This window comes from Oreochromis aureus, linkage group 4 (genome assembly GCF_013358895.1).
Source record: "Oreochromis aureus strain Israel breed Guangdong linkage group 4, ZZ_aureus, whole genome shotgun sequence".
NCBI lineage: Eukaryota > Metazoa > Chordata > Actinopteri > Cichliformes > Cichlidae > Oreochromis > Oreochromis aureus.
The window spans coordinates 34,596,816-34,622,985 of NC_052945.1; the positions used below are offsets into that span (position 1 = coordinate 34,596,816).

The 26,170-nt window shown below is 38.0% G+C and overlaps 2 protein-coding genes and 1 pseudogene across 2 annotated transcripts in view; 2 read left to right on the forward strand and 1 right to left on the reverse strand.

Annotated features, from left to right (window-relative positions):
- The first annotated feature begins 13,283 nt into the window (after positions 1 to 13,283).
- On the forward strand, positions 13,284 to 23,744 carry bcl2l12 (BCL2 like 12). Its single transcript, XM_031730484.2, has 8 exons — positions 13,284 to 13,420; positions 16,265 to 16,436; positions 16,774 to 16,972; positions 17,269 to 17,491; positions 18,622 to 18,726; positions 21,298 to 21,374; positions 21,569 to 21,832; positions 21,954 to 23,744. Exons 2-8 carry the CDS (start codon positions 16,267 to 16,269, stop codon positions 21,993 to 21,995), a joined length of 1,080 nt encoding a protein of 359 aa, XP_031586344.1. The 5' UTR covers positions 13,284 to 13,420; positions 16,265 to 16,266; the 3' UTR covers positions 21,996 to 23,744.
- A 700-nt stretch (positions 23,745 to 24,444) lies between these two features.
- Positions 24,445 to 26,170, reverse strand: part of tspan4b (tetraspanin 4b) — a 56,724-nt gene continuing 54,998 nt past the window's right edge. The window contains exon 8 of the mRNA XM_031730561.2: positions 24,445 to 25,727. Within this exon, the coding sequence (XP_031586421.1) occupies positions 25,659 to 25,727 (69 nt within the window). The 3' untranslated portion in view covers positions 24,445 to 25,658. The remainder of the gene's footprint in view (positions 25,728 to 26,170) is intronic.
- LOC116313018 lies at positions 24,941 to 25,049 on the forward strand (annotated as a pseudogene).

Here is a 26,170-nt window from a genome sequence, read left to right on the forward strand (position 1 = left end):
ACTGAACTTTAAATAGCATAACAAAATGTAAACAGGGAAATTACACAAAATACACTCAAGACAAGGGTTCATGTTTCACTTGTGAAAATGAACATTATTCTCATTAGACTGACCTTGTTAAAAGTCAGTGTTACAACAGTAATAAATCTCATACTCAACTCAACTTCTTCATGGTTCACAGGCTGCTCAGCACGGTGGTTAGCACTGTTGCCGCACAGCAAGAAGGTCCTGAATTCAATTCCACCATCAGGCCGGGGTCTTTCTGTGTGGAGTTTGCATGTTCTCCCCGTGTTTGTGTGGGTTCCCTCTGGGTACTCCGGCTTCCTTCCACCGTCCAAAGACATGCAGCTTGTGGGGATAGGTTAATTGGATAATCCAAATTGTCACTAGGTGTGAATGGTTGTCTGTCCCTGTGTGTTAGCCCTGCGACAGACTGGCGACCTGTCCAGGGGTGTACCCCGCCTCTCGCCCTATGACAGCTGGGATAGGCTCCAGCGCCCCCCGTGACCCTGAAAAGGATAAGCGGAAGCGAATGGATGGATGGATAACCTAATGCCATGCCATCTTGTAGTTTTGTTTGACAGTATGTAAAACAAACCCGATGACACCAACTCCCCAAAAGCCAAACATACCCAGACTTTGAGGGATTCTTACAAGGTTGTTGTGCGTTGCGTTGATTTACTAAGCAACTGAAACAGTCTCACATATGATAACAGAGGAAAAAAATAGCATTTGTTGAAGCACACTGTCGTGTGCTTACAGTCGTAGCTTGGTGTCTTTGAACAATCTCTGTGTTTTTCTTTACTTGTTTTTATAGAGATTTCCCCCAAAACAATGATTAATCACTAATCACTTAATAACTATTGATAGACTGGTCTAATAAGCAGTGTTGGTCAAGTTACTTGAAAAAAGTAATCAGTTACTAATTACTGATTACTTCCCCCAAAAAGTAATCCCGTTACTTTACTGATTACTTATTTTCAAAAGTAATTAGTTACTTAGTTACTTAGTTACTTAGTTACTTTTTAAAAACACGATTTACAACCTGAATAGGTGATAAAGCGATAGATCTTTCAGCCCAATTCTACTTTTTCTGCATAATTCATCATACAAAATGTAATCAAATGGAAAAGTCTCTTTTTAAAACTTGTTTTATTAGTTTTAATCTTTTAACTTTATGCATCAAGCAAAAATTAAATTATATGCAACATTCTCTGACTGGAAGAAATTTGTTTAACATTTAAACCTATTTTCTGCACATTCCAGCACATAAAATAAAATATTTTTGTGTTTTACACTCACTCTTTCAAATAGATGAAAGTAAAACACAGCAGAAAATAAATAAAATCAAAGACTAGCGGTCCTGTTGCTCTATTTTCACCTGTAAAGCAGGACTGGGGTAGGCGGAGGTTTACCCTGGTGCAGGTGTGCTGCAGCGGTCAGTGGAAGAATCCATGAGTTTCTCTATGAATTTCACATTACGTCGTAGTACACTCGGTGCTTGCTTGGAAGTTTAGGGTTTTTTCGCTGTAAAAAGTAGTTTTCTTCCCACGCACAACGGACACTAATGTTTTTGTCACTTTTATGGAATCAAACTCAAAATAAGGTCAGTACTTCCACGCTTTAAACGCTGCATGCTACACTCTGTCCCGCACTCCATATATTATGATCTGCAGACAGCTGTTGTCACGAACGTCGCACTCGCCACGTCACTGTCATGAGACGTTCTCGCAAAAAAAATCACGGTTTTAGTAACGCAGTAACGCAGCGTTCCTACGTGAAAGTAACGGTAATCTAATTACCGTTTTTGCAATAGTAATCCCTTACATTACTCGTTACTTGAAAAAAGTAATCAGATTACAGTAACGCGTTACAAGTAACGCGTTACTGCCCATCTCTGCTAATAAGTAGCCTTGTTCAGAACTATGCAAAACTTGTCCTTATTTCACAGAACAGGGTTACCAAGATGTGGCGATAGACAAAAAACAGCCACTAGGTGTCGCTATGGATGTGGGTGTCAGACTGTTTCACAACCTCAATCCAAGTCCTTGCACAGCTGGTTAGAAAAACCTCGCTTTGCCCAGCCCTACTCGTGTGTTACGTCCATCATTAAGGATTTTTTCAAAAATTTCCATTAATTAGTATCCATTACTCAGTTTTTGCCATTATAAACTTCAAGCATTCAACTGATCAGATCATTTTCTCCTCCTTACTTGGTCTCCTCCAGTGTGACCATCCTGGTTTCTTTATATTAGAGGTCGTCACTCTCCTCTTCACTCTGTCTAGTCAAATGCTATGCAAGGTGAACAAAACAACACTACTATGAAAATAAAAGCAATCAGGTTTGATTGAGACCATTTGGAATTTTTTGGTGTCGTTATTGGTGATACCAGTAACGACTCCAAAAATTTAAAACCTATAAAAATCACACTTCAAAATTTGCTATCGCACTTCACTAAGCCCAGCCACAGTCTTTCCCATAAATTTCTCCTTTAGTCATATATTTGAAATTAAACCCATGCAGCTATGATTAAAATAATACCACTTGATGATGGGATGAATCCCCACCTGACTCTATGGCCTCCAGATCTTATGACAACCTGTGACCACAGGGAGGGGGGAGCAAGAATGTATGTTTGATTTGATTTTGTATGAGGTGCTTCTTCATATATAAAATCACTTAAAAGAGAACACACACGCGCAAGCATGCTCGCACACACACACACACACACACACACACACACACTCTTATATATACAACCATGAGGTCCATTTTGCAGGTGAGGATTATCTGTTCTAACTTTTATTGCTATTACAGTTTTTTCTGATTGCTTAAGCACATTTTTTGTAACTATTGGCTATTTTTACAAAACTCTACACACAAATAAGAAAACCTGTCACCCAATTATCAAAACATTGTAGTTCTCTTGCAAAAGCGAACACAGCTAGATTAACTCTTCACACCTTCGTAAAAATGGTGTTTTCGTATCAAACAGTACACACAAGCCATCATCTACTAAGCACACAATGCGCCAACTGCACACTGATGGTATGAATACAAAACACATCTGGCTTTTGCATTCTCTGTGTACAGATGTCAATTTGAGGTCACACTTTTGTCATAGTGTCATGTAAACATACAAGGATCCAAACTTCAAGTATTGGTGTTTATTCACACTCATCAAAACCAAGACAAAGTCAGAACACAAAATAGGAATTTCACAAAAAAAAAAAAAGGGGGAAAAAAAGACAATCAGTCTACATCGTGTCGTCTTTCTGGGTCCGGCCACAAAATTTCGTCCACATCGCATGCGATATCCTCCAGTCCAAGGCGCCGGGGAAAATATCTCCTTGAATGCCGTATCCAGGTCTGACATGATGCCTGGTCAATATCTCCACATGCCTCCTCCATTGCCTGTAAAAGGGCTACCTGTTGATGAGGATGACGGTCGACACTTTCCAGCGCCAGGCAGAGAAGAACTCCTCGATGGGATTTAAGAATGGAGAGTATGGAGGGAGGTTGAGTGCCATGAAGGATGGGTGGTCTGTAAACCAGTTGCAGACCAAAGCAGCCCTATGGAAACTAACATTGTCCCATATGATGACATATCGGGTCTGCTCTGGTCTCTGAACAGTGAGCATGTCATGCAAGGTGTCCAGGAATGCAATAATGTGTGCAGTGTTGTATGGGCCTATGGTTGCATGATGGTGAACAACACCATTTTGGCTTATAGCTGCACACATGGTTATGTTACCACCACGTTGTCCTGGGACATTGATGATGGCACGGTGTCCAATAATGTTCCTGCCACGTCTCCTGGTTTTACTGAGGTTAAAACCGGCCTCATCCACAAAAAAAGTAGCTCATGTCCCATTGCATCTGCTTCTAGTTCCATCACTCTCTGGACAAGACAAAACAAATGCAACACATCAGGCCCATGCACAGCACTACAGTATGCACTTCCAAATTCAGAACCAATGACACTAGCTTACCTGCACATAGTTATATCGCAGTTGCTTTACACGTTCTGTGTTTCTCTCGAAAGGAACTCTGTAAATTTGCTTCATTCTTATTCTGTGGCGCGCAAATGCTTGCACTGTGTATATTTTGAAAGATGGTGTCATTATCAATTATGCGCTGCTGTATTTCGTGCAGTCTCATTGCATTATTGGCAATCACCATGTTCACTATATGGGTCTCTTGCTCTGGAGTGAACATTCTGCCTCTGCCTCCAACATCTGGACGTCTAGCAATTCTGTAAAGTAACAATTTCAGTATTTTTGCATGTATGGTACTGTTGTGTTTTTCATTAGAGTATGGCAGTGCTACAAAGTACTCACCGATTCTCATTTCGAAATGTCCTAATGATGCCTGCCACAGTGTAGCGGCTCAGTTTAGGCTGAACCCGTTGGCCAGCTTCCCTCAGGGTCATCCCATGGTTGATGACATGGTCCACTATTGTAGCTCTGATGTCATCAGTTATTCTGTTCCTTACTCTTCTTACCCTTCCTCTTTCCCCTCCTCGTCCTCTTCTTGCTCCTCCACGTCCTCTTCCTCCAACTTCTTCACCTCCACATCCTCTCCCTCGGCCTCCTCTGATTCTCACTCTTCTCACTCTTGCTGCTCCTTCCATTGTACTCCACATAGACAGCTTACCTGTGGCCTGTTTATAGTGCTTAGGCTGATTGCAAAGTGGACTAACTATCTAAAACAGTTTTCACATGTGAAAGTGTGCCAGACATTTGGCAAAATAGTGTTAATGATAGCCATACATGTGTATAATTTTGCTAGGAGTTTGTTGGAAATTTGGTAATTGAGTGTAAGCAGTGAGTTGTGTTTACAGTTCTGCAAAAAGAGTGTTGTGCAGTGAATTGTGCCTACAGTTTTGCAAAGTGTGTGTTACAAAATGGCAAACTGAGTGCAAAGCAGTGTTTGTGCTTTTAGTTTTGCAAATTCAGTGAGTGGTTTTGCTATAAGTATTAATAGTTTTAGAAATTGTGCTATAAGAATCACAGTTAGGGTTTAAGCATTCAGAAAAAACTGTAAACACTCCTTTTAGTTAGACTCTAATAGACTGTAATTGTTAAATTGAGGTTACTGATGCATCACACAGATGAAATTAGAACTTGATTTTTAGCCCATAGTTTCTGTGTTTTGTTGCCTAGAAATCACCAACGGTGTATAATATAATAACTTAAATGAAAAGCTACACATGTGTTTTCATGCATGTGTTTCTATATTAACCTCCTAAGACCTTACTCTTTCATGGCATGCATTTTTAATTTCCCTTTGCTATTTGGGCTGATTGGGACCTGAATGTAAAAACAAAGAATGACCTTTTTACCTAATTTTGCTCTACAAGGGCCGGATATCCACATATGAGGACATTATTTTTTAAATTTCGATAGAGCCGTGGCAGTATAATGTCCTCGTGAGAGATATCAGGCCCTTATAGAGCAAAATTTAGTATTGTTGTCTAGACAACCCAAAATGTGATGTCCACATATGAGGACCCCAGGTCCTAGGAGGTTAAAGCAATGGCGACAGGGAATAGGTAGCTCGAGGACGTTCAATAAAAATCAGGTATAATTATAGAATTATGAAAACAGTGTGAAATATGTAACGATTTACTTCTCCTCCACTATATGAGAATATTTTTCTTGGCAATATGAACAGCTGTACCTTATAATTTTTTAGTATGCAATCCAGCCACACATAAACCAGTGTAGTAAAAGTCCAAAGACTGCTGGTATTATGAAGGAGTATTTCTCAGTTTTGCGGCTACTGCAGTAAAGAGTTTGTAAAGGCTGCAACAGAGTATTCTGGGGAAAAAAGTGTGTGATTTAAAATACAGGCACAATTTTTGTTTATTGAGGATATCAGTAAGAGACATATATACTGCGTTAGTGATGGTGTTCCTCTCTCCTGGTGAGAAAATGATGTGCAGCAGCTGTAATGTCAGCAGCGCCTCTGTTTCCCTTATATGTCTTGTTTATTTCTGTCTGAACAGCATTTCCTGCCCATGTGACGGTGGATTTCCTGTTAACAGATCCCTACACCCATTTCAAATAAAGCTCCAACTATAGTTGAAATGTTGCTGGTCTGAGAAAAATAATCACTGGCTGCTATTTTAAGAAGAGAAAAACATGTTTAAATGAAATTTATCACTATGCTGCAATCAGGCACTTTCCGGAAAGCACAGACTTTCTTTTGCATTGACTGCCTCTGTTGTTCAGTTTCTGTGTGGAAACTAATCTATAAACAAAAATGAAAGTATACTTTTGAGATAATGTAACATTAACACACGAAAAAGAATAAACAAACAGAAAATGAATCATGATAAGCATAATCGAGGAAGAGGCCCATCTTCTTGCAAAGATAACTCTGAGGCCCACTCCACACTGAAGTTCATATCAGAAAAGCCACCAGACCATATAAGGTCAGACATATCCAGGTTGTTTGGTTAATGCAGTGATGCAGTTTGAAGTTAATGATGTGATGAAGAATGCTACAGCAGATCACGAGTGGGATTAGATCCCCTTCATAAACAACCGTCTCCCTCCCAGACACCCCACCCAGAAGTTATCAAAGCCACTTTTCTGTATCTACTGTCTTTGAACATGAGCCCATCATCATCATCATCATCATCATCATCCTTTCAGCACCCTGCCCTCTAGTTCACCAACAATTCCCATATTAACTCCAGCTACACATACAAGAAAACCGACTTTAACCATTGCTGATTACCATAATGTTAAAATTGTATTTGAACAATGAGGTTTGAGTAAATTCATTTATGTTAATGAAATTCAAACCATTAGCCACATAATGGTGTTTTACACTGCACCTTACAAACCTTACAGTACTGACTGTATCCTTGATGTTTGCTTCCAGCAGTTCTTGTAATCAGGTGTTGCACTTCATTTTGGGCAGTACTTAATGATAATGATACTTGTAGTGATAATAATTTCTTTTGGGATCAATAAAGTATTCTAATAGTAATGGTTACCTTGAATAATTTCTATAAATGACCGATGACAGCCGTTCATTGACCTCAGTGAATCGTTAATCCAGTTAGACACAGCTTTTCCTTGTGACCTGGTGCATGTTACAGATAGTAATCTTTCTGTTTTGGCGAGCCCGTGCCCTTTGCTCTTGGCTGACAGGAATCAGAGCCCGATGGTGTATTCTTTGATGTTTTTTGCTCATCACAAATGATTCCATCTGCTAACAACAACGAAGCCACCATCAAAATTGCTGTGCTCCAGCTTTCCTGTATCTAAAGGATTTTCTACATGTTGGTCCTCGCGATAGGCTGATTAGATAATTGAATGAATAAACAGGCGGGTGCCTTTTCCTAAGAAATTGTATGTTTGCACAACAATGCATATACATCACAGTTAGGACCCAACAGAAACTTACAGTGACATATCAGTGAAATTTTAAATGCATATGCTATACACTAGAGTAAGCTAGATATAGTATATGTATTTATTCAGATTTATTTTAGAAGCCAACACAAGAAATATTTGCCATGACCTGTTCATCCCCTTTAGAACTCTACTTACAGCCATTAAAACATCAGCGTCTTTTGATCTCCCTTTCTCATTATCCCCCTCCCACTGGTCAGTTGTTTGTGGTTAATTTCCTGTCACAGAGGAAGTGCCTCACCCAGCTGCCTGGCTCTTTATTGGCTCAAGCTCTGATGAACAGTGATTTTTGGGGGTGAGACAAAGTGACATGAGCACTCAGCCAGCACAGAAGATAGGCAGAGGGACTGGAATTTGGAGATTGAGACGTGGGCACAAGAATTGGCTGAGGGGGTAGTGGTGCTTACAAAGTACTCATTCATACAGAGACAGATGAGTGCTGGACAGATTCACTACAAGGGAGGAAATGGCTGTGTGTTGCAAGAGGTAAGTAAGCACAAAATGCAGACAAAGCAACTAAATGAGATTCAATAGAGCATGTTGGAAGGGCATATTCTCTGTTTTCTATTTTACCTTGTGTTTAAAGTGACTAATTACTGTAATTCTGAGCTCCATGTTTCCAATAGAACTTTATGACAACATTTACTGTAATTACTGTTTTGACTGTAGTGTGCAGACTTGGCTTATTCTTTTATATTTCAAAGCACTGAAGCACTTTTCTTATATGTTTTGGGGGATTTTGGCAGTTGTGACATTATTATTTGTTAAGTTTTGCAGTTTAATCTCACCATTACAATCTCCTGAAGTCCTGCATGTGTTCTTGGTCTGGTCACTCCCAATCCTTGTACCAGTGTCTTGACACCAGTGACGCTGGACAGGTTTTGGGGGGGCTGTGCTAAAGACTGTTCAGCATTCCCATTGCCTGTGTTTACATAACTAGTATAATTCTCATTTTGTTGTTGTTTTTTCATTAGAATTCCGTCATCGTGATAATTAAGTACCTTCCTAAATAAAATAGACGCCAATCTTGGCACAAACATTTTTCTGTCATGATCTTTGTATTGTTGTATGCTTACTTGGTCAAGTGGGAGCAACACACACTATAAAAAAGGAATCAGCAAATACTAACATTAAAGTAGTATACAGACAATGTTCAATCCAAGGCGTTGTGTGGTACTCTGAGAAAACTGCTCAGAAATAGTGGTTGTGTCTCTTGCTCTCAGAAGATAATATATGTGGGAGATATAAATATACTGTATTATAATGACTTGTTTCATGGGGTATGAAAGATTTGCTGTAAGGTCAACCCTAACCCTGTTAGAGAAAGTACTCCACTGCCTGTCCAGTGGCACAGAGAGATTATCCATGATGAATAAAAGTATGTTTGTTGACCTTTCTACCACAGCTTCAACTGTGTATATTCATTTGATATCAAAAAACATTTAAAAAAAGTTTTACAATTTAAAAAAAGGACAAATCTGTCTAAGGATGTGGAAAGACTGAAGTGTTTCCTAAGAAATTATTTAAATGATATTTATATGACATTAAGAATCACGACAACAACAAATAAAAGACTCATCAAATCAAACAATTTTTATTCTGTGGGGATGATCACATTTGATCAAAGGTATCTCCATAAACAAACATGTCACCACATTCTGATGCAAATGCTCTTCAGATTAACTCGTGTATGATAGTGCAAGACATCACATTTTTCCAGCAATATCATCTCATATCTGGAGAGGATCTTTACTGTTTTGTGTCCTAAACTGTATTATGTTTATAAGATTAGATGATTAATATCATGAATCTAGAATTAGAGTCAGGTCAGACTACAATCCCACACCTTTTCCCAAATTTAGTGTGCATCCTAAATGTTTTAAGCACTTGTATTTACTTTTGTCACAGAAGAGTTATGAGAAAGCCAAACTCTTATTTTTCTGGTGCCAATTTTGGTACTGCAGTGTAGCAGTGTGTGGATACATAAAACCTCAAGGCAAAATCTTTGCAGCTCTGCTGCAGTTCACACCAGAAAAGTCAAATATGGACATCTAGTGAAGTCATGTACAAATATCATGTAAAGAATCGCACTAGTGCAAGCTAAATTCACAAAACTGTGTATTGTGGAGATCAAAATGTACGCTGAGATTAAAAATGAGTGCAGTCCATACTGTGAGTAACCTATTGAAGCAGAGTGATATTGAAAGATGTGAGCCCATGGCATATTACCCCCCTTCTGCATTCTGAATAAACAGATGCTTACAATCCCCATAGTAATCTCTTTAGCTTATATAGAACATCGCCATGGTAGGTATGGCAAATAGATTTAACTAACACTTTTGTAATATTACTCACCATAAACTGCTGAAAAAAGCATTCTGTTCACCTGGATGTAGCGTTTTCAGTGGGAGAAACGTTTCTTCGCTCATCCAAGAGACTTCTTCAGTCTCAGCTGACTGCAGGTTCATAAAGTACTTACTTCAAAACCATGTTCTTATACACACAGACGCTCACACTTGCTTCATTGAGCATATACTCATACACTCCTATGAGGCCACCTCAACATACAGACTGGAGCAGGAAGCAAATCAGAAACCTTCCAATAAGTGGAAGACATCTAATTCCTCATTCTGCAACAAGAAAACAGAAGCACACAGGTTGAACTGAAAAAATAGCTTTTACAAGCAGTCACAGATACATAGACTGATTTAGAAAAGTTTGGGTAATAAAAAGAGGGAGGAAAATGTCATGTCAGGAGACAGTTACTGGTGTGTCTGGTGGAGAGGAGAATGAAATTGGCGGTGAGTGTGGGAAAATCAAACACTAATATCAGCATCTTCTCTTGTGGACTCATAAGCAGGACTAGTTGTCCCGGAGCAGCTGGTGACAGTCTAGACAGGCTCTGTACAACAACAGTGCTCAAGCGGTGTTGTCTGCAACAAGTGATAGAGTGAGACAGAGGAAAACTGACAGTGACAGCAATAGTATGGATAGAGGAAGGAAGAGGAGGAAGAATGGGTAGACGTGTTGAGTGTTGAATCAGAAAACAAAGGAAGAGAAGTGGTATACAGCTAACCGCCAGAACTATTTACTGCGGTGGTGAGATTTGAGAAAGATGGGTGTGTGAAAAGATGGACCCAACAAAATTAACTGGAATTATCAGAGGACAATTGGGAGAAGTAAAAATGCACATTCTGAGTTATGGAAATTTACTAATAGGCAGTAAATCTGAAATGGAGGTAAAGAAGGTTAAAAAATGTAAAAAGGGAGGAACTGGTGGAAAATCTGCAAGTGAGAAACAAGTGAAGTAAATGATGAAAATGCTGGGGAGAACATATAAAAAAAGGGACTGCAGCTATGCTTCGAGGAGCAAGAGCTATAATTTTGATATGACAAAACTGCTTATATGTACAGAGAATTTGCACCAAAGCCCATTAGATGTTTTAGCTGTTAAGAATTCAGACAGCTGTATATAAAAGGAATCACAGGTGAGCTCATTGTGGAGGGGACAATAGAAATGGCAAGTGTGCAGCAGGAGTTACTACAGAATCCTGCAGCCACAGAGGAAGCCACAATGTAGCATTTTGGGGTTGCAAAGCAGTGAAAAGAGAGGCAGAAGTACAGAAAATTAGAATTAAATTTACAAAGAAATTAAATAAAACTAGTGATAAATGCAACATACGGAATGTTGCATTTATCACTAGGCATCCTGGGTTAAATCTAATTTGGAATTCGTTCTATATAACTATGCGACAGTTTACAGGGAGAGAGAAGAAGGAGGAGGAGGAGGATGTGCCACGTTTCTTAAGCAAGGCATCCCATATAGAATACTCATATAGAATAGGGGAGTGAAAATGAGCAAGAATATGTTGTTAAAATTTGGGCTGAAAGAATATGTGATAATAAATTATTATAAGCCAGGTGGGTGGCTGTAGCTCAGGTGGTGGTGAGTATCCTTGGGCAAGATACTAACCCTAACATGTTGGTCATCTCCGAATGTGTGGATGTTAGTTAGGAAGCACTTAGAAACAGAAAAAAGTGCTGTTGTGAATGGGTGAATTGTGTAAAGCCCTTTGCGTGCTTAACATAGAGTAGAAAAGCGCTTTATAAGTACCAGTTCATTTACCAAAACACTTGCACTCAAAACGTTGAAAAAAAATCCAGAGAAACAACAAAAACACGTTATGGTGGGGTTTACATTCATATTTTACATTAAAAATGGTTGACCTGCCTTGTTTATGGTCACTTTTCAGCACAGCCGTGTGACTTTACAGTTTTCATTTTGGAACACAGCATTAACACTCAATCATCCGCCACAATGAATATGAGGAAGAGAGGAGAAGATTAGTGACTTTATTTACAGTTTTTCTCCGTTGCTTTGGTGCATTTCTCACAACAGAATTAAACTTTGCACAACAGTTAGTTCAACCTCCACAACATGTAGTCGTTTTGGCACAACCTTGTGGCGGTTTCATGTTCATTTCGTCCAAAGGCAAATGCCTTTGGACATGAAGCAGTTGAGTAAGTACAAATATCTAAAGAATGGTCACTTTTGACTTGCTATTCATCACTATCTCCTTGCTTTTATCATGAATGTCACAATTATTTATACTTGTACCGGCTGAATAGTCATTGTCCATACAACTAATAGTCTTCATTTCATTGCTTGTGTCAGTGCACTCAAAATTGTTGAACATCTTGTCAAACAATTTGTACACCCATTTTGAAAACCCTATTTTTAAGGAGTTTCCATGAAAATCTCCATAAATTACTTTTCTCAGGTGAACCCTATCTCACACTAATGAAAATTGGTGTGTGTTACTCTTACTTGCAACCAATGAAAAGCCTCTTCTACCCAGTCATAGGTGAATCACGTTACAGTATCCCCTACTCTACAAGTATATATATAATGTAAACCAACAGACAGGATTGGCATGAGGTGCATACTGAATCTACAAAAGCTTGTGATGACATCACAGCAGAGTCCTGCAGAGGGTGGATTCGCCACTCCAGGAGATACTTTCCTCGCTGCATTGTGAGGGATAACATCTGTTGTGATGTAGATGAAAATATGTGGCCAGACAGACAGGAACGTCTGGATATGCCAGAATGATTTACTGTACTGTTACATGTGCTGTTTATTGTTCACATTAGTGCACAGCTCTACCAAATGGGTGATTTTATGTTTACATGTATTCTACAGTGAACAAGTGACTGTAGCATATTTTTCTTTTGCACAATTCTGTAGGATTACAAACACTTCTACACAATGGAAATGTGAAACGTACGTATTCAGTGTCTCAGTTACTCCCAAGACTCCCATAACATCTACAGTGACTTCACTGCACATTTCAGATGGCTGTACAGGTAGGCCATAGTGCTGTCGACAGCATTTTCAGGTGTCACCAATTGTTTTTGCAATGGGAAACACTGAAATTATAAACTGTCATAGTGGAAACATGACAATGCCATTTGACTATCTTGTTCATACAGATGGTGTCAAGACTTTTCATTTTGATGGCACTGGCAGTTTCATTGACATGGATACTTGCTTTTGCGGTATGGATAATCAATTCTGTGCATGTGACGTGCTTTTGCAGGCTATCCACTAGGTTTTGCAGTTTGCACTAATTGTTTTGGGAAATGCACTAACTGCTGTGCAAATGTTGATGGTGTTCTGAGAAACGCACCAAAGCGACTGAGAAAAACTGTAAGAACACCAAACAAAGCATTAAACTGTGGAATCTGTTAGTACAGTAGGCAATCTTTAATTTGATTATGTTTGAACTAGGGGATTAATGGTGGTGGCGGTAATGCACCTGTAAGTTGGGTGTGCCTACCGCATTTAAACTAGTAGTAGTTGAAGAAGAAGTGGAAGCGGCAGAAGAAGAGGATTACCACGGAGTTCAATGTAGCTGCGCAAGCAAACGGCAAAAACACTCTAAACCTCAATTCGGGTCTACTTCGACACGTCGAGACACACCTCGAGGTACAAAGTTTTTATTCTATATATGTTTGTCTCAGTCTAGCATGTATTTACCTTCTGTAAAAGTTAGTGAAATATTCAGGCAGCCAGCTTTTAACTCGAGTCATGACCGTGGAAAAGTTTTGTCCCTGGTCGGTCGGGCGATTACTGTTCTTAACTCACGTATTCTTTGATTTAAATGAATTGAGCTAACGTTTTTAAATGATATTAAAGAGTACCTTGGCAGAGGTATCTCATAGTCACAGGTCGTCGTAAATTTTGTTTTTTTGGAGGGGGGTTATAAAAAGTGAGTAAGGCGGTGTTTTGTTAGCATTTCCTGGTGGTGTAAGGTATGAATGGAATGGAACGATTAGAATCACTTGCTTGTTTCTGTTTCTTTTTCAAGCTGTTTCGAACCCGTGTTGCGACCTGTTAACAACAACAGAGAGTTCACAAAATAATCGATTGGGCGGAACCTAGAAGAACGTATACACAATTGAACGTCACTTGAATATTGTCTTGAAAAGAAAAGAAATTTTTAATTGAAACATGTAAACAAACAGTCAATTCTATAGCTCTGCGGGGTTTTTCCATGTCATTTTTTGTCTCTTATGTTAAGCAAATTTGTTCCTTAGGGAAAAAAACAAAAAACCGAGTTACTAGCATAAAAAAGTACAAGAGTATACATATTACAAGGAACAGCTCTTAATACTACCATCAAATAGGGAAAAGCACTGGGGGATGACTTCTCAATACATCAGAATCAGAGAAACTTTACTAATTCCAGAGAGTATTTGAGCAGCACACATACATACATTGCAGTGAAGTATGTTTAGTCTGGTTCAGTCTGACCCAAGTTGATGAACTAAAGACTCTCATGGCACCAGAAATTTAAATAAAGCAAAAAAAAGAAAAATTTTTCATAGTTTATTCCTAAGCTTACAACTATTACACATGCATAATGACAGTTGATTGTAAGTGCTAGTTTCAATCATTGGACCATGAAGTCAGGTTCATGATAACTAGATGAAAATCAACCACAGTATACCACAATTTGCTGATGAACTCTCTAACTCTGTGGATACATCAAGTTCACCAGGAAGGATATGAAAAATGGCAGGCTGGCTTTGTTGTTCTGCAAAATTTTCCGGAGGACATTTGAAAGTCACTGTGTATCGTAAACATACAGATTAGTATTTAAGGTTTGTATTAGTTTTAGTTGTATTATTAGTTGTATTATTATTATTACCTTTTTGCATCTTGGAGCAAAGGAAAGGGGATTTAAAGATTAAAATATCAGAATTTCCTAATGCAGGACATTATCCAGTCATTTGATTTAAACTGCAGGAATGTCTTAAAGACATAAAGACCTGGATGGCCGCTAACTTTCTGCTTCTTAATTCAGATCAAACTGAGGTTATTGTACTCGGCCCTGAAAATCTGAAAATATGGTATCTAACCAGTTTCTTACTCTGGATGGCATTACCTTGGCCTCCAGTAACACTGTGAGGAACCTTGGAGTGGTTTTTGACCAGGACATGTCCTTCAACGCACATATTAAACAAATATGTAAGACTGCTTTCTTCCATTTGCACAACATCTCTAAAATTTGAAATATCCTGTCTCAGAGTGATGCTGAAAAACTAGTCCATGCATTTATTACTTCCAGGCTGGACTACTGTAATTCATTATTATCAGGATGTCCTAAAAACTCCCTGAAAAGCCTTCAGTTAATCCAAAATGCTGCAGCAAGAGTCCTGACAGGGACTAGAAAGAGAGAGCATATTTCTCCTGTTTTGGCTTCCCTTCATTGTCTTCCTGTTAAATCCAGAATTCAAAATCCTGCTCCTCACATACAAGGTCTTAAATAATCAGGCCCCATCTTCGAAACCCAAATCAGAAAAAGTTGGGACAGTATGGAAAATGCAAATAAAAAAAGAAAGGAGTGATTTCTAAATTTACTTTGACTTATGTTATTGCAGACAATATGAACACAAAATATTTCATGTTTTGTCTGGTCAACTTTATTTCATTTGTAAATAGACATCCTTTGCTGTCATTCAGACCTGCAACATATTCCAAAAAAGGTTGGGACAGGAGCAATGTAGGGCTAGTAATCAGGTGAATTTGTTAAATAATGATGTGATTTGAAACACATGATGTCAACAGATGATTGTAATTATGATTTGGTACAAAAAATTTAAAATAGTTTTTACAGATTTCAATAATTTTCAAAAAAATTAATGTTCCTCAAATAAAGATGGGAAGAGATTTGGATATTTGACCTTCAACAGTGCATAACATAATTAAAAGATTGAAGGAATCTGGAGGAATTTCAATGCGTAAAAGACAAGGGTGCAAGTCTAAACCAAGATAGCGGCCGACGGCCCCGCCCCTCCCTGAGCCTGGTTCTGCTGGAGGTTTCTTCCTGTTAAAAGGGAGTTTTTCCTTCCCACTGTCGCCAAAGTGCTTGCTCATAGGGGGTCATATGATTGTTGGGTTCTTCTCTGTATGCATTATTGTAGGGTCTACCTTACAATATAAAGTGCCTTGAGGCGACTGTTGTTGTGATTTGGTGCTATATAATTGCAGTTGAATTGAACTATTTCACACAGGGCCATGTAGGTTTGGATTTTTTCCCCTTAATAATAAACACCTTCATTTAGAAACTGCATTTTATGTTTACTTGTATCATCTTTTTCTAATATTTAAATTTGTTTGATGAAACATTTAAGTGTGACAAACATACATAAAAAGAGGAAATTACGGGGTCAAACACTTTTTCACTCCATTGTAGCTTATTTTTTGAGGATTTTATAACATGACTTAAGAATTTTTATTTATTTATTTATTTTTTGTAAACTGTAGTGATGTCAGACTCTGAAGGACGCCGCTCATCTGTGTCCTCCATCTCTTTGATTGAGATTAAGAGTGAGACTCATTTAGTGCTCCAAGCTTTTCTACATCGCTCCCTTTTGATCCCTCTGAAAGAGAGGCCTGGGAGGGTAGGAGGGGCCTACAATGATCACCACAAGTACAGGTAATATAACTCACTACTATTCTATTTTGTGCTTTTTTGTTGTGTCTTTTTTTTTTTTTTTTTTTTTAAATTGTAGCTCAAGACACAACATTCTGGATAATAGCTCACTGACTCGTGCCATTTGTGACCTTTACCAGTTAGTAGCAATGATTAAAGGGTAGATGGTGCACACCGTGCTTTTTCATAATTTTAGGACTTACATTTTAATCAATCTAAAGGTTTAAGTAAGTAATTATTTTAAATATAGTAATTAAATATTTGCAATATTATTTATGTGACCATTTATTTTTAATGAATTGTCTTCTTTATGTTGAATTGTCTTTTTTTCCCATGCTAGTTCCAACCCAAAATCAAAAACAAAGGATGAGCGGAATTCTCAGGTTGTCACTTCAGGAGATGAAAAAAGGACTGGATTCAAAGACCTCATAAAGCAACTGCCTCATCGTAATAGCACACAACGTCCTGCCAAAGACCCTGAAGGCTCACTGGGCAGGAAGAGCAAGACAAAACCAGCACACCTCAAAGACCAAAGCGAAGTAAGTGTGTTGTATTGTTTTGAGCTGGAACACTTGAAAGACCGTGAGTGATGTTGGACCCAAACCTGCTAGTGTCTACATGTATTGTTCCTGGCTATATACAGGATGTCAGAGGTGTACATGCTATTTGTTGCAACTATAACATTAATAAGATTGGTAACACTTTGTAATATGGCCCTTAACTAAGGGCACAAGTCCACTGTAATAAAATGGAATTTCAATGTATTTTATTTGAAATTACAATGTAATTATTTAACTAAAATTTAATAGTTTAAATACTTCAACTGTTTCCACAGGATGACACTATATCCCCCTCCTCTACATCAGAAGAGGATGAAAGTGAAAAGAAACCAAAGAAAAAGCTCAGCCAAAAAAAGATCAAACAGAAGCTCTCCAAGATCTTCAGTTTAAGGTTACAGAAGGATAAGGACAAACAGGAGCGTCCGTCTCATCCTCAGCGACCTGACACATTACCAATTAACAAAAAACTGGAGCCTAGACCAAATGTCATCTCTCCCAGTAAGCTCTCTGACTATGTTACATTTTCCAAAAGAAGAAATATCAGTTGTATTTAATCACACGGACACACAAAATTCGCTCGTCTTGTGTACATTTATAATATTAAAGATGAATACATTTATGGAATTTTTATACATCTAAATGTAAATGTAATTTTCACGTGTTGCATTGTGAACTATCGCATGCCCATTGATGTCAGCAATACTTCCTGATCATTTAATTTAGTAGGGCAAGGATTTTTTTTCCGTTACAGCACCTTTTCATGTGACTTTTACTCAGGAACCTCTTCTTGCTTTTTGCTAAAGAATTTTATTTGATGATCTTGTTGATAAAGATAATCTACGAAAGGTTCTTGCACTCAAAGGAGGTAACTTCTCTGGTACAACTTTTATTTTGATCTTAATATTTAAGATCACTAAGAACAGATAATTCATGTGACAAGTGGAAGTCAATTAGAAAAATTAAGCCAGTTCTAAGAGATACATTTTGAAACAGGATTTAAAAATGGAGAGATGGTCGATGTTAGGAGCAGAGCAGATCAAGATTCTATCATATTTTAACCTTCTTTACCTCCATTTATTATCATATTCATATACTCTATAGCAGTCAAACGAGGAGAACGTAGGTTTTACCACTGTTTAATTTGAGAAGGTTGCAGCAGAACTAGGGCTGTCATCTCGGTTACTTTCACGGGGATAACAATAAAACTGATATTACGTTTACAGAAGATATGACCAAGACGAATTAGATAATGAATAAAAGACGGCCCAGTACCCGTCACTGGGGGACTTCAATGGTAACTGAAAATGGATGAGATTGAAATTTTTTCGTTGAATGAACTGAGTGAGGTGGGAGAGATAAGATTTAAATTAGTTTGAAGGGTTTCTCAGTGACTCGAATAGAAGCTAGTCTGAGAAGAAGAATGCTGCAATGAGCTATAGTGTCAAAGGCAGCACTCACACTGAGGAGGAAGACAGTGGTTAATAAACCAGAGTCAGCCATTGCTTTCTTGGAAGATAATAGTGAACGTATTTCTCCTGCAACATACTCAAATTAAACACATGACTGCATTTGAGTGGCAAAAGTCCTTTTATTGTTCATGGATATTTCATATACATTTGTCCATACAGATCATCCTCCTGAGTTCTACAGTGATGTGGCAGAGAAGCTGGAAAAGATTGCTCAGAAGTCTACCAGTATAAAGAGAAATAGTCCCAAAACACAGCCACCAACAGGTAATTGCACGCACAGCCACGCACATATATTAATTCAGTTTAAAATGGTAGATTGACCCAAACTATAATTCACAGAACATAGTAAAGTAACGAATAAAGTAAAATAAGTAAGTAAAATGTATTTATAAAGCAGATTTACGGTGTTTTCACACTTGCAAGGGCCTATAGATGTGCTTTATATGGTAGCAACTAGCCACAAAATGAACATAAATTTTTCATGTTCTTCAATAGTGCAGAACACAGCACCTTCTTTCTGTTGTACTTTATTCACTTTTGCTACCACCCCAGATACATCAAGCCAATAAGTGGGCTGAATATTTCCACAAGGTTTGCAGTGATATATTTTAGTTCACTTGGATTTTTCTCTGTGTGTAAAGAAACCAAATCACAGGGAAAAGCTACAAGTTTACAAACTCCTCAACTGATTCGGAGCAGAGTAAACAAACTGCAGTGGTGGGAAAAACTGTTTGATTGATTTCCTGCTTTTTTTTTTTTTTTTTGTATGTGTGCCACACTTAAATGTTTCAGATCACCACCCCACTCCTTTATAACACCAAGAAGGGAAAGCTGAGTTCAGTTTCTCTAGCCAATCAATCAAGAAATCATTTAAATACATAAAATACAGAATAACAGGCCTTCACCAATAATCAAGCACGTCAAAAATGACAACAACTACCAGAGGGCAGGAGGGGATGCATGAGTTAGACATACAGCAAATGAGACATTAGTTTGCTAACAAGGGAATGTTAACTGGGACAAAGGCGGGTTTTGAGTCTAGACTCAGAAGCAAAGATGTGGGTCCTTTTTGTTCCATTTCAATACACATGGAGCAGTCACCACAAAGGCCCCATCACGTTTTTGTTTGAGGCATCAACTTGTATGTAATGAGCTTTGATCCGACAACAGATCCGAGACATGTAGGAGCTAAATCAGTGATATAAGCTGGCCCCTGCCCATTAAGAGTCTTAAAAATAATGAGTGAGCTCTTAAAATGAATTCTAATGTGGCAAGGACAAGACTGGAATGATGTGCCCATATTTGTTTGTGCCAGTCAGCAGTCTTGCTGAAAGGACAAAAGATTTCAAAGAGGTGATAGTGCTTAGCTGGTTTTTGACAACAGAGCAAATTTGTTTGTCAGAGTAAAGCTCTGAGTCACAAAATTATATTTCGCAAGAGATGTAAAATATATGATAAAATAATCTAACATGCTAGCAAAGGAGCTCGTAGATTTCCATGGACAAAAGATGATGAAAATCAGTTTTGTTCTTGTTCAAGTGGACGAAATTGTTAGTCATCCAGCCTGTTAATATATATTTTAGTGGAAGATATAACCCAGTCATCGGTGTACAAATGAAAGGAGATGTTATCCTCTAATAATATTACCAAGTGGAAACGGATCCAAACAGAAGAAGATTAATCCTGAGATGAAACACAGAGGGAGCTGACAAGTAAAGGGAGCAGAGGACGAGAAAAACTGACCAACCGATACTGAAAAACTCTTCTTAAGTACCCTTAATTACAAGCCAGTCGGCAAGGGGTGCCAAAAAATGTTTTTATCCACAGAATAAAATGCATCACTGAGGTACTGCAGACTCGGGGCTGCAATATCACTTTAATCTAATGTGACTGGTAAACTGGTAAACTACTGGTCACTGTCAGCAAAACTGTTTCAGTACTATGAAAGGCTTTGATGCCCATCTAAAATGCTTCCAGAAAGGCAGCATTTGTGACATGGTAGTTTAGAGCAAGGATCGTTTTTGGTCACTTTGCATCCAAGTTTTGTTTAAGTATTTTTATTTTATTTTATTTATTTATTTGACCTGGACTACAGCATGCTTAAAATATGCATCAATATTTTCCAAGGTTAGGCGTATTGTTAGGTATTAATTATAACTTGGAGACTAGGACTGAGTGTATCAAATTAATTACCCATGCTGTAACACTGGAAACATCATAGAAGGGGCTCATGTGAAATGCTACATGAAAAAGTATTTACCCCTTGCCTGATTTTGGTTGTTTGCATATGATTGTGTCCAAAAAATAAATATAAAATATAGTCATTAATTTATTATTTCATTTATGGGGAAAAAAGCTGTCCAAATCTCCTTGGCACTATTAGAAACCTCCCCCCGTGTCAACTCATGAATTAACTGTGATTAACCATGTTTTTGGAAATGGTGAGTTTAATTTCACTAGCCACACCCAGAACTTATTAATTACTGCCAGACCTGGTAAATCAAGAAATTACTTGATAACCTGATAAGATAAAACCAGCACATCATTCCATATTAAAAAGAAACTGAAGAACAAATGAGAACCAATGTCACTGACATCAGAATAGGTTACAAAGCCATTTCTAAGGCTTTGGGACTCTCAGCTCAGCTAAAGAAACCCTACTGAATTGGTTGAAGGTGATTTATAACACCGGAAAAACACTTGAGCAAATAGTGATTGATGACAAAGCTGATACATCAGAAATACATGCAGCTTTAGTACATTATGTGAAGTTGGAAAAACCGATCAAGAACTATAATATCTTCATCTTCAGTAAAGCTGATGTTTCTTTCTCACCAGTATGTGATAAAGAAACAATAGTGCAGGAACTTGTCAAGGTGCTCTCTTCGGAAGGAGATTCTATCAATACTGTGGTAAGTAGTGGTTCATTATACTGTCTGTAAAGGTCCTTTATTCATTTGTCAAATGTTGACTGCTCTTTGTTTTGGGAATAACAATAATAATAATAACGAATTAATCAGTTCAGATAAATATAGAGCTGAAGATGGTGTAAATTTTCCTCATGTGTTTGCGTGTGCACTCAAAGCAAATGTACATCATTTAACAGATCCAATCAGACCCTTTTCTTCGCTCCAGTTTGACCCGTCTTTCATATGCATCATTTTCCAAACTCCTGGATGCTGTGAGCAGCAGTCAGGTAGCTGAAACTCTTTCTCAGCAACCAACAGCCAGTCCTACACTGCAACGGATGGCTGTCAGCATGGAGGTATCACGGCGAATAGTGACAGCCACGGGAGCTCAGCGGATGCAAGGCTATGCAGAGTGCTACATGGAGAACTTCGTCCCATGGCTAAAGAGCCATGGAGGATGGGTAAGCGATTCCATTTTTGCATTGACTGCGATTATGTTTTTTACAGACGGGCCTTCAGTGGCTGTTATGAACTCTATTTTTTCCTCTGTATAATTAATCATACAGACTTTTTCATCTGCAGGAGAATGCAGTAGCTTTGGATGAGCATCTAGAATATGACTGAGCAGTGTTGTTGTTTTTTTTTTTTTTTTTTTTTTTTTTTTCTCCTCAACTAAACACAAACTACTGGACCTGACAGGAAAGTGACGAGGAATAGAGAAACCTTCTCTGCTTTAATATGTGGCTTACTTTTTCTTCCATGGCCTTATGTAAACGCTCAGTAATTCTTGAAGCCTTTTGAATTCTGCTGACATTAGAAAGTCTTTCCAGGTTTTTGATTTGCACAAGTCATTTGTTGTTACTATTATAGATTGTTTTATAAAAAAGACCCGTCAGTTAAATTGAGAATACCTCTAACATCAGTTTCTGTTCTGTAGTGACTAGTCAATTTTTGCCTTCTTCCTTTCTGTTCAGTAAATTGGTAAAAACTCCTACTTGTTTACTTGTTTCTGTGTCCTTAAGACTGAGTCTTAGTATTTTTAAAAGGATACAGAAAAACAAGCAAAATTTCCCTAACACTTTATTTGTATTAAAAAACAGTAAATACCACCACCCACCCTGTACCCATTTAAGATTGAATCTCACTGAAAAATCTAATTAACAATCAAGAACTTTAGTTTCATGATTATCCAGTGAGCTAAAGAAGACCGAGAGCAAGATTTTATGTCGTCTTTTCTCAATTTCCAAATATTTACATTTGCATTTTAGTCAAAATTTTGATTTGTTAGTTCCTACACTGCATGTCTCACTGCTGGTATCATTCTTTCTGTGGATCTAATTTACATGGAATCACAAGATGTGGATTTGTGTATGTTAGCAAAAGCTATACAGAGAGGGTATAATGTTCAGAGACTGATATTTCTATTGCTATCGTTTGATTGACAGGTCTTTAATCCACAAAAAGATAAACGCTAAAGTTTTTGATGTTTTTTTTTTTTTTTTTTGCTATTTTTTTCCAGTTTGTTTAATTTTTAATTGAGTAGGCACAGCCTGTGTTTTTGCATGATCCAAAGTCTTTTTGTATGTCTATTTTCTATTTGAGTAGGAACATTTAAACGCCTCCTGTCTGTAAGTTATGAGGAAAGATTCTACATGTTTGAATTGCACTAGGTGTAATAGGGACTGTCCCTTTTTGTTGTTGTTTTTTGTTTTGTTTGTTTGTTTTGTTTGGTTTCACACCAAGATGATCCTGGGTTCAAACCCACCAGGAGGAGCCTTTCTGTGTGGAGCATATTCTCACTGTGCTCATCTGTTCTCTCCGGGTAATCTGGGCTTCCTCAGCCACAGTTGTGAATCTGTCTCTCGATATAACTAAAATGTGTGTGTGTGTGTGTGTGTGTGTGTGTGTGTGTGTGTGTGTATATAATATTTTATTATTTTTATTGCAAATAATAACCATTTCTTGTTGAAAGTGGACAAATTCCTTAGGGATGTAAGTATTAACATGAATGAACAGGACATAATGTATTATTCAACCTAAAACCTCAGTAAAGCCACAGTCATACAGGCCTAAGTGAATGATCAGCAATCCCAAATTATTTTATTGTTCTGCTAAATAACTAAAATTAAAAATGAAAAAAAAAAAAATCATTCACTACCTAACTAGCATTTACTGATTCCAAGTACAATTCTCCCAGACCTGTGTGACAAAAAACTGAAACCTCATGTAAATTTCTCTGTTCTGTTACAGTGTAAATTAAATACAGCTTAGTATGTATGTAATTGTGAGTTTACCTTTTATGTTTTTATTGATTTTTTTTTTTTTTTTTTTTTTTTTTTTTTTTTTTTTGGCAAAGGCACTTTACATTATTTTGACATGAAACATCCACCTCTGTACTCTTAAGGTTTTAATAGTTCACTGTTTTTTGTTAATTAATTGCAACAATTTACGAGCAAAACACTTATATAAAGGGCGATCGTGGCTCAAGAGTTGTCAGTTCGCCTTGTAATCGGAAGGTTGCTGGTTCGAGCCCCGGCTTGGACAGTTTCGATTGTTGTGTCCTTGGGCAAGACACTTCACCCGTTGCCTACTGGTGGTGGTCAGAGGGCCCGGTGGCGCCAGTGTCTGGCAGCCTCGCCTCTGTCAGTGCGCCCCAGGGTGGCTGTGGCTACAATGTAGCTTACCATCACCAGTGTCTGAATGTGTGTGTGAATGGGTGAATGACTGGATGTGTAAAGCGCTTTGGGGTCCTTAGGGACTAGTAAAGCGCTATATAAATACAGGATGTAATGTCTAAGGGGTAAATTACTGGTTTTATGTGAAGTCCTTTCTGTGTGGAGTTTGCATCTTCTCCTCATGTTTGCATGGGTTGTTCTTTCCGGGTACTTCGGCTTCCTCCCACAGCCCAAAGACATGGAGCGATCAAGTGAGAGGGAACAGATGGATGGAGTTGAAACTGAGCTGCACGTCTTACAAGGAATCACATGAATCAAGTCTTCATGTACTTTATCTCACTTTCTGCTAGTCTCACAAAGCTTACTCAGTTTGTTGCTCAAACTTTTGTCAAATAGGACATTTTTTATTTATTTATTTATTTTTTACTGTTTTTCATTTTTAGGTGAACTTACCGTCTTAACATTAGAGTAATGTTGAGTATGTTGACACTAATGTCTCAACATACTCAAATTCTTGTGCATGTTGTGACCTTTAAGCAGGGTGGATATCAGTGATCCTCACATCTAATAAACTTTACCAGTACTACCTATGCCTGTGTCTGTACTTTAAATTTTGCCCTGTATCAGTTAGAATATATAGGCTATAAAGGAATCCCAAGAGTTACATTCTGAGTGACTATGAGGATATTTGAAAATTTTTGCGGTAAAATAAGTGAAGCAGATGTATATCCAGTATGCCTACATTTTACAGGATAGAAATTTAGAATTAAACGTCAAATAAAAATCTCTTTTCCAGGGTCCATGTGTCAAATATATTTTCTGTTACTACCGTGCTGGACTAAATACACAAACTGAACCAGCAGTTTGTGTATTTAGCCCCTAGCAGCAGTTTGTGTTTACGGCCATACCACCCTGAGCACGCCTGATCTCGGAAGCTAAGCAGTGTTGGGCTTGGTTAGTACTTGGATGGGAGACTGCCTGGGAATACCAGGTGCTGTAAGCTTATGGGGTGGCTGTAGCTCAGGAGGTAGAGCAGGTCATCTGCTGATCGGAAGGTCGGTAGTTTGATTCCTGGCTTCGCCAGTCTGCATACCACATTTCCTTGGGCAAGATACTAACCGCCACTTGCTCTCCAATGCATCCATCGGAGTATGAGTTAAAGCACTGACAAAACATAGAGGGTGCTGGTGAATGTGGCGTGTTATATACAGCGCTTTGAGTACTGCAGGACAGTAGAAAAGCGCTATATAAGAAGCAGTCCATTAAGAGTGCTCCTCTGTGCTTTTTTACATCGTAGATAAATGACATCCAAAGACTAAAAATATAGTATATACTAAAAAAATATCTGTCAAATTGTATCTACAATCAAGGAAATGATAGTCATTAGTAGGTTAATTAATACATACCAGTTAACAGATGTCTTTGTACAGCATGGTGTGGAAGAACTAAGTAAATCGGTGTTAACAGTAATAAAAAGGGACATAATGTAATGACTGAAAATCTGAACCGAAATGAATCAGTGAAATGTTCCAGGCTGGATTATGGATTTTAGAAATTCAGTTCAGGAGTTTGATAGGCGTCACATGACATCTGTTGAACAGCTTTTCTGCAGTTAGTCCAAGTGTTTCTCGGCCGAAAGAATTTGACAATACATGAGCATGGAGAACACCAGGGCCAAAATCTGACAAAACAAGAGGAGACGTACAGGTCATTAATTAACAAGTCATTAACGCCACATATGACAGGAACTACACAGAAATGCACCAACTATGCACTCAGACTCCAGGTGGACTAGGATGTTGTATAATAAGAACTACTTGTCTGCACTGTCCTCAGCTGCCTATGTTCACATCCAGAGTATAAGTGAATGCAAGTGATTTCTACCAGTTAAAAGCAATCAGCATGAATAACTGAATCCAGAAATTCAGGCTAAACACAAGTATTCCTAATAGCTGATATATGAGCTAAGATTTTGGAATCTATACCACCTTTCATTGTAAATGTGCAAATAAGTGAGCTACAGCTTACAACACATAATTACCAAAAGATACGTTATTTCAAGTTTTATGAGCCTAAAAGGTAGGTAAACAGTTACTAAATTTAAATTTACATTTTGTTTATGGA

Coding starts and splice junctions, on each gene's coding strand:
- bcl2l12 (XM_031730484.2), top strand. CDS start 16,267: ATGTCAGACTCTGAAGGACGCCGCTCATCTGTGTCCTCCATCTCTTTG. Junction 17,492..18,621: donor ACCAAATGTCATCTCTCCCA/GTAAGCTCTCTG, acceptor TTGTCCATACAG/ATCATCCTCCTGAGTTCTAC. Junction 18,727..21,297: donor CAAAACACAGCCACCAACAG/GTAATTGCACGC, acceptor TTTCTTTCTCAC/CAGTATGTGATAAAGAAACA.